General features: G+C 39.3%; 2 protein-coding genes across 2 annotated transcripts; both read right to left on the bottom strand.

The window, feature by feature from the left end:
• Positions 1–11,156: 11,156 nt before the first annotated feature.
• Positions 11,157–11,561, bottom strand: LOC113333244. Its single transcript, XM_026579755.1, has one exon. The coding sequence runs from the start codon at positions 11,559–11,561 to the stop codon at positions 11,157–11,159; it is 405 nt and encodes a 134-aa protein (XP_026435540.1).
• Positions 11,562–12,514: 953 nt separating this feature from the next.
• LOC113333243 lies at positions 12,515–13,078 on the bottom strand. The gene has a single exon (XM_026579754.1). It carries the CDS (start codon positions 13,076–13,078, stop codon positions 12,515–12,517), a length of 564 nt encoding a protein of 187 aa, XP_026435539.1.
• Positions 13,079–13,852: the final 774 nt, after the last annotated feature.

The raw sequence follows: 13,852 nt of genomic DNA, 5'->3' as shown, positions 1-13,852 counted from the left end.
ATATTAAAATATTATTACTTTAATATTCTCAAATATTTATCAAACGAGCAAAGTTATACTTGTTCATTCGAGCAAAATCAAGAATTTCAGTCAAAGATCAAACTCTTATGAAAATCCAAAATATTGCTCCAACGCACACCAGAAAATACCAAAACTCTCAGGACTGAGACACGGACATTATGGTGACACGGGCATGCTTCCTTGACCGACCAAGGCCGGCCATAAGGCTTGCAAGGAGCCGGTCCCACACATCTTTATAATTTTGACCTAATTTGCTCAATTGCTAATATTGGGTCCAAACTCTTTCCAACCAAATTGGAATTTTCTCAAACGACCATCAGCTGGTCCCACGACCACCAAGGGCCGGTCTCATGCCCTCTTGGTCGGTCCCTCACTTATCCATAATTAAGTTTTATCCCCTAATGCTCCGACGAGCACTATTCTAATAAATGATTAAACCAGCATTTAATCATCCCTTCACCAATTGGTCAACAAAGGACTTTGGTGCATGATCACACGAGTACCTGGGCACTACATGGTCGTCCATCATCCCATGTATCCGGCCCCTCCTTCACTCAGTGATTGATCTTCAATAAATCACCAACTGATCAGCAATTGATCAAAATTAGGGTTTCGAACTGAATGCTCTGCAAATCATAATTTTGAGCAAGTTTAAACACTAATAATTTTCTGTTGATTCAGCAGTCAACATCTTAATTAATTATATAATATTCAGTCCAGCTACCAATATTTTAATTAATATTTTATTTTGTCATGCTACCAATAATTCATCAAACGAGCAATATTCGCTCAGACGAGCAATATTTGCTCAAACGAGGAATATTGATTTAACCATCAATGTTTAATAAATTTACTCAGACGCGAGCAACGTAGCCCAGAGTGGTTATGTAGACTCAACTATCAATATTCAACGATTTATCATATGAGCAATATTTACTCAGACGAGCAATATTTGCTCAAACTATCATCATGTTGATTCAAGATCTATACGTCTCAACAGACATGTTCAATCCATGAATCATTGAGCATTCGTCAATCATGCTCAATTCAAAAAAACTTAGACTCGTTGTCTAATCAAGTCAACGACTGACTAATTAAATTCACGTCTACTTTGCATACTCCACGTTCGTGAGACATCAATCACGCCACATGGGGGATATCAATTAGGGCTTTGGTCTGGCGCCCTACAACATGTGTGTCATCCACGATGAGAAATGTGAGTAAGTCGTGCAAGCAGTTGAGGGAGTTAGCAAAATAGTGGGTGGACAATCAACCAAGTCTCCGCACGACCTGGAACTGGTTAACACACTATTTCCCACTTTCCCACTCGAGCAACCCTCGCACTTACTGGAGATCAATGTGTCTACTATTCTGGTAATATAAATAAGTCTCTGAATCCACGATTGAAGGACACACAATTTTTCGAGTAATCACTCTCAAGAATTCCATCAATCGACCAGAACTTATTTGAACTCAACAGTTCACAGAAAAATTACATAAACCCACAATACATTCACAATCCTTGATTATCATTGATCTCTCACAATCCTTGAATACCATTGATCTCACACAATTCTCAGCTTCCCTCCTACAGATTAACCCATCTCCTTCTTTGTGTCCGAATTGACTCTGGAACGACCATTGACTTGGTTTAGACCGGAGTTCTACAAATTGATCTCTCGAAATCAAAGCACTCTCGTGCAGTGTATCTGTTTGAGGTTAAGCAGTTTGCTCGGTTGAGGAGTCTCGTCTGCATGGTCGTCTCTTCACTTCCTTAAAAACCCAGCAAATCGTTTTCCCCCATCAACAGATTGGCGACCACATCGGGAGATTAATCTCTCGGTTGCAATCTCAAACTTTCACAAAATGGTTGATCTTAGGTCAGGTTCAGTTACAAATCCTAACACAAACAACTGCTAGCACTAGCAACAATGGTGGTACCCCATAAACTACTCCTGCTTCCAACAACGATGCTGGTGATACCACTCCTCCTCAAAACAACATCGACAACCATCCCCTCTTCGGCCGGACTCCCGAGGAAATCAGAGAAAATCCGCCTACCATAGATGATCTTATGAAGGTGCAAGAGACTCTCGCCAAAAATCAGATTGACATGGCTGCAACACAGAAAAAGCTGTGCAATTATCTCAAAACTCTCACTGACAAGATGTCAGAGAAAACTCAGGAGAAGGGAAGAGCCAAAGAAACATCTTCGACTGCTGATCCTGAAGTCACTCCAATCCATGTAGTAGACGACGATGAAGTCCATAAGGCTGCAGATAATCCACCAACGAAGGCACCTGCAGGCTTTATCACCCGTGAAGACCTGGAGCGCTTTATATATGGAGGATCGAGGAAAAGACAAATCACCATCTGCTCACCGTTATCAACCTCCATATCCTGCTGCTACGCAAAGAATTCCTCTCCCGAAGGGCTATACCTCTCTAATGTTCACACTGTATAACAGAACGGGGAACGCTCGAGAACATGTCTCCTGATTCCTGGAAGAACTAGGAGAACATGAACACAATCATGTCGTCCGTTTGAAGGAATTCCCAAAGTCTCTGACAGGCCGAGCATATACTTGGTACAACAACAATTTTGGCTTTGTATTATTGGCGGGAAGAATACACAATGTACTGTTGCATGCCAATAATTTCCCACACACTTTCTATACACGTGTAACTTTCTCATTTGCATTTTTGAGGCAACCTTAAAACTAACAGAATAGATAAAAACGAACTAAGTATTTGAATATTCATTTTTCGACGTTGGGATATTAGATGCACTATATCAGGAATAGGAAAGTCCTCTGGGTATTTAGATGCAAAGTAATCCAACAACACTCTAGAAGCACACAATTCTAACCCTAAATTAGGCAACTTTCGGAAGTCTAGTGGTCTAAAAATATCCTCTAAGTTGGGTGAATTATATTGTGGGATGGATTCATCTATGGAATTAGGCGAATCATCACCACAATCATCCACATGGTCATCTTCAAATTCTGTCTGGAACAGAGAGTCACTACAAGACTGATCATCATCATCATTAAATAATTTTTTGGCATTCCAATAATCTCAGTCTTTGTTTCAAACTAGGTGGTGTGTGTTTATAATACTTCTCATATATCTCTAGAAGAGATTCTTCATTTATCTCATGTGGAGCAGAAACTCCATACCATTGCCTACGCTTATATTCAGCAAGCGTCATCTCAGATGAGGTTTCCTGATAATTTGACTTTCTACTCTTATATTCCGCCAGCGTCATCGTAGGTGACGTCTCCTCGGAAGAAGTCATCATCCTCAAAATGTCCCTGAAAAGAAATACCAAAAAAAACGCATAAAAAGGAAAAAAAAAGTCTAAAAAAAAATGAAAATACTGTACAAAATAAAAAAAATAATAAACCTAAAAATTAATCTAAAAACAAATCCCCGTCGGCGGCGCCAAAATGATAAGATTTTTGATTGTCGTTGTTGTAAATAGGATTCGAACTCTAATACTTGTGAAGATTAAATTTAAAGATTTAATAGAAAAGGGAGAGTTACTAGGTCTAGGATTCCACCGAATTCATATCATAAGGCTCAATAATTATTTTCAACAATTATCGCTCACTAAATAAATAAAACATCGACTCTTGTTTTGCCAATGTAGATCCTCAAAACATTAGTTATAAATCGTAAGCATGGGACATCAAACATTTAAGCAAGCATGACCCATCTAATAAAATAATAACTAATTAATTCGAATCATAAATCAATTCAAAATAAGTGCAAATGTCATATAGAAAATAATAAAAATTCACTCATGTGTGAAGTTCGGCTTCCTCCGTCGACCCAGTGTTGGGTTTAGCTTTTCATGATGAAAACACACTCAAAAATATAATTTATAGATCAAATGGTGTTTTTATTGAAGAAAACTAATAATACAATGAATCTGCAACGCTGTATTGGCGTTACAGAAGTCACCGTTACAAGAGATGTTGCAAATACAAAACAAGCGTGCCAACTGACTGTTAGGAGTACTGTTTTTATAAACGACAGTTCTCTGCGACAGTCAGTAGGCGTCGAATGTTCTTCTTCTTCTATGCAACATCAGAAAAATCTGCTCTGCAACCCTCTGTTCTTCTCCCCAACTCTCGATATCCCTCTCAAAACCCTTAGCAACCTTTATATATCCTTCAGCATCACAAATACTTCGATAATAACTCCAAATAATCTTCATTAATTCTGAATATTCTCTTCTTCCTGTCACGGGAATAAAATCCTTTTGGAGCTCCTTCACGCATCTGCATGTAATCTGTACACTCCAAACAACCTTATACACTCTCCATAAGAAGTTTAGCACGCAGAAAACACACACAAGCCTTCCCAAAATAACTCAGAAGTTTCCCGAGAATGTGCTTGCCCTGATTATTAGAGATTACGTGTAAAATTCCCCTCTGATCGAATTTAAAGCACTTACCAATCTTGTTTTGATATAACAGGCTGGTATATATCCAAACAAAGCGAGAAATCAGACCAAATCTTGTCCAAAATCAATACAGAGAATATCGCACACAATTTTCCCTGTTTTATCATCAAACCGGATATCCAGCCCAAACTGATTGAATCGGACGGAGTTATCATCCCTGTTTAGTCAATCCATGTCTATCATAGCCAAATTCTCCGGTTGAATCTCCCTAAAACAGATCCAAATCTTCTCAACAGAATTCCAAGTATATTTCCGACTTTGTTTTGCTTCACCCGAATTTCCAGCCCAATTCTTTCGAATAAATCGACATTACCAACCCTGTTTAGTCCAAACATGCCTAAACAAACTAACTAGAGCGGCTGAATCTCTTTAGAAATCTCCCGAATCAACCTACGCAGGTGAGAAATTTCAAACTTGCACTTTCCCGCCAAAATTACTTTTTATGTTGTGCCTTCAAATCATTCGTTCTAGCCAAATTCGTTCCACTCGAAAGACCTTACCAAGCCTGTTTAACCCAAAGGAAGATACCCATTAAATTTCAGCCATTGAGTCTCAGTCGAACAGCTCCAAAACCCAAACCCTAATTCTGCCACCAAGTTTCTCGCCAAAACTGAAAATTCAAATGAAGAAGAAGGTCGCCCCTTATCCAGAGTGCTTGGGTGTCGATAGTAATTAGTGTACCCCTTATCAAATGATGTACCCCTTATCCAAACTTGGGAGTCCGAATAACAAACGTCCTCCGACGGTGCCTTTATCAACTTTTCGAGCAATATTTTTCACAAGAGCTTATTTCCTTGAAAAGACTTAAAACAAGATTATTAGTGATAAAATGAGTCCAAGCTAATGTAGTTATGGGTAAAAATGTGTCGCACTTACGTGCTTATAAAATTCCCCCACACTTACATTTTGCTAGTCCTCGAGCAAAACAGAAGAAGACCCGCTACACAACTGGTCATATAATAAGAGAGAGAGAGAGAGAGAGAGACTGATAGACGCATTTATGTGTCTAATATGTCTCTATTGTATGTATTGTTATTGCTCAATTTTGTATTTATTGTGTTCTTTTATGTCTTTGTAGGAATTCTTAGAGAAATAAGCTCTTGCGGCGATATTGGCTCAAAAAGTGGTGTTTTACACCCGAGGATAGAGTACTAAAGGCACCCTCGAAATGCACCGGAAGCGTCCCAGAAATGTGCCGGAGGAATCCAGAAAAATTACTATTTCCACCCCAAAATTACTATTCCACCCCAATTGCTATTCGCACCCCCAGTTTGGATAGGGGGCACCATCTTCTTCATTTCAAAAACTGAATTTTGGCGGGAAAACGTGCATGAGAACTGGCAGAAGTTTGATCGAATTTTTTAACGTGTTATAGGGAGATTAAATGGCTGAGACTTGGCAGGAAGATGTGATTAATCCTAAGGAAGATATTTTGGGTGTCGGGTCCGATCGAATTTGGCTAGAATCGTCTAGGAAATTCACGAGTTGGGAACATGGCAGTTCATGTCTTTCACGGGTTTGAGAGAATTTTTGGAGGAATTCGAACGTTTTCTGATGATGCATGGAGGACTCTAACACACTTTTGGACCGTGTAGAAGACAATTAAGGTGAGTTTCCATGAAATTAACAGCTGCAGTTACGTAATCGAAATAAAAAAGGAAAAAAAATATATTATGAACTGTCCGAGTAATGGAAGATTTTTGGGAGTTATTGCAAAGGATTTCGTCTACCTGTTGAGTATAAAAAGACTTCTGGGGTAGAGTAGAAGTTTGTCGAGAGTTGGGAGGAGAGAAGGAACGCTGCAGAATCGAGAACCATGATTTCTCTCTGCTGCTGCTGCCGCCATTGATGAAGATGAAGAACACGAAGAACGGACTCGCAGAAGCAGTCGTTTATCAACAGTGTCTAAGACGCACACACGTGGGTCGTAGTTAGTCGTACAACAGCAGTTAACATTTATCGTTCTTCTTGTAACAGCTGAACAGCGCCTTTGCAACAGTTATTTCTGTTGCGATTTTTCTGTTCAATTGTTTTACACCTTTTCATCATTTGTAAACCACTTTTTGAGCAATAAATAATTATTTTGAGAGCATTTTTACTATGATGAGCTAAAACCCAACACTGGGACGACAGAGGAGGCCAAACTTCATACTTGGGGTAATTTCATTAATTCTTTTTAAGACTTTTGCATTAATTTAAAATTGAAATACGATTTGAATTAATTGGTTGTTATTTAATTTGATGATGTATGCTTGGCTTAGGTGTTTTGATACATCATGCTTAGGACTTACAATCAATGTTTTGAAAATCTACTTTGGCAAAATAAGAGTCCATATAATTTATGTTTTGAGCGATTATTGTTGAGAATAAATCATTGAGCCCTATGTTATGAAAATTGGCCGAATCATTAGTCCCAGTACCTCTCGCCCATTGTGACAAATATTGTGTATATATTTTTATTTTTAAATCTTTACAAGTCCGAGCAACGAACTTTTACTACCACTTTCAAGACTAGAACAGAGACCCGCTACACAGCTAGTCATATATTTTTTTTATTTTTTTATTTTAAGACCCGCTACACAGCTGGTCATCATAACGTGCAAGAAAAGAGAAAAAAAGACCCGCTACACAGCTGGTCATAACGCTAACAAGAAAAAAGAAAAGACCCGCTACACAGCTGGTCATAACCCTAACAACTGTAAAAAAAAAAAAAATTGTAGACCCGCTACACAGTTGGTCATAATATGCAAGAAAATTCCTGAAAAAGAAAAATAAAACGTTAACCACTCCCCCACACTTAAACATTACATTGTCCTCAATGTAATTGAGTCATCCAATGCAAAACCTAAGATGGGAAAACCATAAGATGCAAAAAAAAGTAAACGAAAATAAAAAATAAAAATACACCTACTGGAATGTACAAAAAAGATCCCCATAAACTAATAACCTGAAAACTTGGGGATCGACCCAAAATACAATATTTACAAACGACAGCTTCACACTTATGTCATGAAAACGCGGAGACGCTGAAACTATCAAAAACCAATAATTACCCCTAAACCAAGTTTTTACTGCACAAGGAAGTGCGTAAAGAACAAAATATGGGGATTCTATTGAGACTGGGGAATTATCAATCGGCTCATGCACTGTATCAGGAATAGACAAGTCCTCTGGGTATTTAGATGCAAAGTAATCCAACAACACTCTAGAAGCACAAAATTCTAACCCTAAATTAGGAAACTTTTGGAAGTCTAGGGGTCTAAAAACATCCTCTAAGTTGGGTGAATTATCTTGTGGGATGGATTCATCTATGGAATTAGGCGAATCATCACCACAATCATCCACATGGTCATCTTCAAATTCTGTCTGGAACAGAGACTCACTACAAGACTGATCATCATCATCATTAAATAACTTTTGGAATTCCAATAATCTCAGTCTTTGTTCCAAACTAGGTGGTGTGTGTTTATAATACTTCTCATATATCTCTAGAGGAGATTCTTCATTTATCTCATGTGGAGCAGAAACTCCATACCATTGCCTACGCTTATATTCAGCAAGCGTCATCTCAGATGAGGTTTCCTGATAATTTGACTTTGTACTCTTATATTCCGCCAGCGTCATCGTAGGTGACGTCTCCTCGGAAGAAGTCATCATCCTCAAAATGTCCCTGAAAAGAAATACAAAAAGAAACGCATAAAAAGGAAAAAAAAAGTCTAAAAAAAATATGAAAATACTGTACAAAATAAAAAAAATAAACCTAAAAATTAATCTAAAAACAAATCCTCGTCGGCGGCGCCAAAATGATAAGATTCTTGATTGTCGTTGTTGTAAATAGGATTCGAACTCTAAGACTTGTGAAGATTAAATTTAAATATTTAATAAAAAAGGGAGAGTTACTGGGTCTAGGATTCCACCGAATTCATATCATAAGGATCAATAATTATTTTCAACAATTATCGCTCACTAAATAAATAAAACATCGACTCTTGTTTTGCCAAAGTAGATCCTCAAAACATTAGTTATAAATCGTAAGCATGGGACATCAAACATTTAAGCAAGCATGACCCATCTAATAAAATAATAACTAATTAATTCGAATCATAAATCAATTCAAAATAAGTGCAAATGTCATATAGAAAATAATACAAATTCACTCATGTGTGAAGTTCGGCTTCCTCCGTCGACCCAGTGTTGGGGTTTAGCTTTTCATGATGAAAACACACTCAAAAATATAATTTATAGCTCAAATGGTGTTTTTATTGAAGAAAACTAATAATACAATGAATCTGCAACGCTGTATTGGCGTTACAGAAGTCACCGTTACAAGAGCTGTTGCAAATACAAAGCAAGCGTGCCAAACTGACTGTTATGAGTAATGTTTATAAACGACAGTTCTCTGCGATAGTCAGTAGGCGTCAAATGTTCTTCTTCTTCTTCTCTGCAGCAGCAGAGAAATCTGCTCTGCAACACTCTGTTCTTCTCCCCAACTCTCGATATCCCTCTCAAAACCCTTAGCAACCTTTATATATCCTTCAGCATCGCAAATACTTCGATAATAACTCCAAATAATCTTCATTAATTCCGAATATTCTCTTCTTCCTGTCACGGGAATAAAATCCTTTTGGAGCTCCTTCACGCATCTGCCTGTACTTTGTACACTCCCAACAGCCTTATACACGCTCCATAAGAAGTTTAGCACGCAGAAAACACACACAAGCCTTCCCAAAATAACTCAGAATTTTCCCGAGCATGTGCTTGCCCTGATTAGTAGAGATTACGTGTAAACTTCCCCTCTGATCGAATTTAAAGCACTTACCAATCCTGTTTTGATATAACAGGCTGGTATATATCCAAACCAAGCGAGAAATCAGACCAAATCTTGTCCAAAATCAATACAGAGAATAGCGCACACAATTTTCCCTGTTTTATCATCAAACCCGATATCCAGCCCAAACTGATTGAATCGGACGGAGTTATCATCCCTGTTTAGTCAATCCATGTCTATCCTAGCCAAATTCTCCGGTTGAATCTCCCTAAAACAGATCCAAATCTTCTCAACAGAATTCCGAGTGTATCTCCGACTTTGTTTTGCTTCACCCGACTTTCCAGACCAACTCTTTCAAAAAATCGACATTACCAACCCTGTTTAGTCCAAACAGGCCTAAACAAACTAACTAGAGCGACTGAATCTCTTCAGAAATCTCCCGAATCAACCTTCGCAGGTGAGAAATTTCAAACCTGCACTTTCCCGCCAAAATTACTTTTTATGTTGTGCCTTCAAATCAATTGTTCTATCCAAATTCGTTCCACTCGAAAGACCTTACCAAGCCTGTTTAACTCAAAGGAAGATACCCATTAAATTTCAGCCATTGAGTCTCAGTCGAACAGCTCCAAAACCCAAACCCTAATTCTGCCACCAAGTTTCTCGCCAAAACTGAAAATTCAAATGAAGAAGAAGGTCGCCCCTTATCCAGAGTGCTTGGGTGTCGATAGTAATTAGTGTACCCCTTATCAAATGAGGTATCCCTTATCCAAACTTGGGAGTCCGAATAACAAACGTCCTCCGGCGGTGCCTTTATCAACTTTTCGAGCAATATTTTCCACAAGAGCTTATTTCCTTGAAAAGACTTGAAACAAGATTATTAGTGATAAAATGAGTCCAAATTAATGTAGTTATGGGTGAAAATGTGTCACACTTACGTGCTTATCAGTTACACGGTCCATTGGTGGGCGCGATGTTGCGAAGCATCATAACAGGGCATCCAACTTTCAGGTCCAACTTAAACGGTGGCAAACCGGCGGGATTCTGCTGGTTAAGTGTCTCAGTTGCACAATTTTCCGGATTCTGTTCATTGTATCTCACGGATCCCTTATCTGAAATCTCCTCCGGCTTGTCTGCTGCTAGGTATGAGTGGTATTTTCCTGGATAATTTTGTAGTATCAATTGGTTTATTACCATCACATCATGGTTTCGGGGGCACAAAATCGTTCGTTCGGTCATATAGCTCGGTGTTGGGATGCCCATTTCCTCAATTCCAGGATATACGGACGATATAAGATTTTTTAGATCTTTGCATCTTTTCATCGAAGGCGGTAGGCGAATTTTCGGCTCTGGATCCTCTCCCACCTGTAACCATATCGATTTGAAGTTTAATGTTCAGTCATCCTGGAGAATGTTCAGTCAACGTATTAATTAAGAAATGCATAGTAACTTGAGTGGCTAATGATTTAGCCGTTCAGGGACTGTGAATGAGTAGCCATAACATTTTTAGCTATTTGTATCAGATGCAGTAACAAAACTCGGTTCAAAAAAACAGTACTATAGCTTCCGAAAGATGTTGAATATGATTCACAATGGATCATGCATACCTTTATTAGGTAATCAGCAAACTCCCTGTTCTCCGCATCTCCGCTTTCGAGTCTCATATTGTGTATAAGCTTTAGCACATTTACACCTGTACACAAATAAGAGCTTCGCACGCATGCAGATACAATCTCCTCTCGGCTACCCCTTGGGACTACCGGTAAAGTTTGTTTGAAATCTCCACCCAGCACCACGGTAATTCCTCCGAATGGTTTGATGTTTCTTCTCACGTCTCTTAAGGTTTTGTCAATAGCTTCAATACAATATTTGTGTTGCATGGCCACCTCATCCCATATTATCAATTTGGTGTTTCTAAAAAGTTCCCCCTCCATTTCGAATCCTCAGCAGGATTCAACGGTATCTTGAAAGTAGTATGAGCGGTACGTCCACCACTTAGGAGCAGTGCTGCTACACCCCAAGATGCCATTGTCAAAACAATGTTACCTTTTAGTCGACATTTTGCCGCCACAGTGTTGTATACAAACGTTTTGCCTGTTCCTTCACTTCCATTCAAAAAGAAAGTTTTCCCAGCATTGGTTTCCACGGAATCTATTATCATTTCGAATGCCCTTTTTTGTTCGGCGTTCAATTTCTCAATATTAGAAGAAACAATCGTTTCGCTGACATCGAATTGCAGTTGATGGTTCTCCCATATCAGTCGGTTTCCAATGACTTGGCTCCATTGTCCAGAATATTTCGGCATTGTATCGAAGTCTCCACAGGTCCTTACCTCCTTCGTGTAGTATATTTTCTAATAGATAGAGACCGTAATCCAAAACTTGTTCCTGATTTTTAATCCCGTAAAGCTGTTGTATCCTATAAGGCAAGTCATCGCAGATGTACCTTCCAAATGTGTTCCATAAAACCTCAAGGTCGGGTTGGAGAGCAATGTACCAGTATTATTCCGAATAACTGCCGCAATTGATGTCCGGTTTTGATTACAGCTGCTTCTTTCAAGCATTTTTCCCATTCCCCATCATTTTCCGATAGACCCAGTTCTATGCACGTAGCTTTGAATGTTAAGTGTTTCTTCTGAACTCCATCTTTTGTTGTTGTCTTCAACTGCTCAAACGATTTGGCCCCCGCAACGATGGTAAGCAACAGTCGGAGGTAAAAGATTTCACCTGCGTTCGGTGGGACGAAATACATCCTACCAATTGCAAATCCTTGTTTTCGAGATGTCCACCTCAACTCTCTCTTGTTCCATACACAATGTTCTGAGAATTCTAGGTAAGTATATGGTGGCGCATCAGGATGTAGTGCGTTGTATTCAAAGTAACCCATCAGTGTCGTTTTGGTGTTCTCTGCTTTTGCTTCTATGTCCAAAACCTGCTTCTCAGGATCGTATACCACTTGTTGTTGGCCTGGTAGGTGCACTGAAAGGCGTTGCACCTTTGGGTTCTCTTCGTGCAATCTATATCCTAAAACACGCCAAAACGCCTCATATGGTCCGACGTATCTAGCATCGACATACTGTTTGATCTCATTGTCACCACCAGCAACCATGGTTGTCCTGTCGTGCCCCTTGTAAATATATTTGGGTATATACTTTACAGCTTGTACACTGGCACACACCTCAACATTGATATGTCAGTTAAACATGCGTGTGAGGTGTGCGTTGTAAGGGACAACATCCATATTCGTGAATGAGTTATTTCAATAGCGAAATACTCGTCCATCATTACGTCGTCTGTAGATCGGATACCCTTCGTCAGGCAATGAAGTGGATGTTGAATACTGTTTGGGATACTTCTTTGCGCACTTACCCTCATTCATGCATAATGCATCTGGTTTCCTTGAACCACACGGTCCATGGACCATACATTTTTGGATGGTCTTAAAGAGAAGAGGATCATCTACCTCATCCGGGAATTCTGCGCATACTATATTATCCACCTTCTCTGGCGTGTGGATCTTATCAGCCTTGTCTAAGAAAATCAGCGCGTGCATGTGGGGCAACCCTCTCTTCTGAAACTCGATTGTGTATACATGTGTCACCGTTGTCCCGATTACCTTATTTTGTTGTATCTCATCCATTAGTGCCTTACGCTTCAGCTCAAACATTCTAGCTACTATATCAGGCCTTTCGTGTGGATGCTGGTGCTGGAACAAAGAACCCCTTATTTCTTCCCAATTGGGGTTCGCTATCATAGTTAGAAAAATATCTGGGTGATGGTTGTACCTGGTGATTGCCATGGAATCATGGTATATCTCGTCCATATATCGGGGGCCACATGTGAATGAAGATGGCAAGATCAATGGTAGTCCTGTTTCAGTAGGGTTTGGTTGGATGAGGCCATCTTGTAGACTTTTTTGTAATTCTGAGCATGCAATTTTAGTTGACCATGTTTCATCCATTCAAGACGATTCTGTTCGGTTGCTGCCCATGCGTCCACCAGAAATTCCTGGAAAAGCATTCCGCCTCTCAGAATTGTTGAATATTCACCCACCCTTGGAAACAGTCTATAGCCATAATAATCCATTTGGCTTAATCGTACTTTTGTTGGTTTTTTGAGTTCAACATTCCAACGAACCATGTCTGGCTCCCAACTCAACTCGCCGTATGGGAATAAAAGGACATAATGCAGAGGCAAGTAAGCCGGATGGCATTCATTAATTCTTTCTAGATAGCGACTTCCTTTCAGATGCAGCACAATGTCACGTACTCCTGATTTTATAGTCCCATCTCCTGGTAGAATAACGGATACCTCATCTATGGTTGGAAGGTTATAGCGCCTTTTATCCTTGTCGCTCTTGTACTGTAGGGAAAGATAGACATCCTTCTCCGTCGACGGAACCTCTTTCAAAATTTAATACGCCTGCTTATATTTATGGACAAACGGATTGTTTTTCAATAAAACTTCTTGTATGATCTCGAGAACCTCCTTATCTAGCATTGGGTTGTCTTTCATACGTTTAGATACAGCGTCTGATGGATCATAAATGTACAGCTGAGAGTATGTTGCTCTATCACCATTTTCAGGTAAAAGGGTG

This window comes from Papaver somniferum, unplaced genomic scaffold (assembly GCF_003573695.1).
Source record: "Papaver somniferum cultivar HN1 unplaced genomic scaffold, ASM357369v1 unplaced-scaffold_132, whole genome shotgun sequence".
Classification (NCBI taxonomy): domain Eukaryota; kingdom Viridiplantae; phylum Streptophyta; class Magnoliopsida; order Ranunculales; family Papaveraceae; genus Papaver; species Papaver somniferum.
Note: the sequence above shows the minus strand (reverse complement) of the source record. Positions and strands in the feature narration are given on the sequence as shown.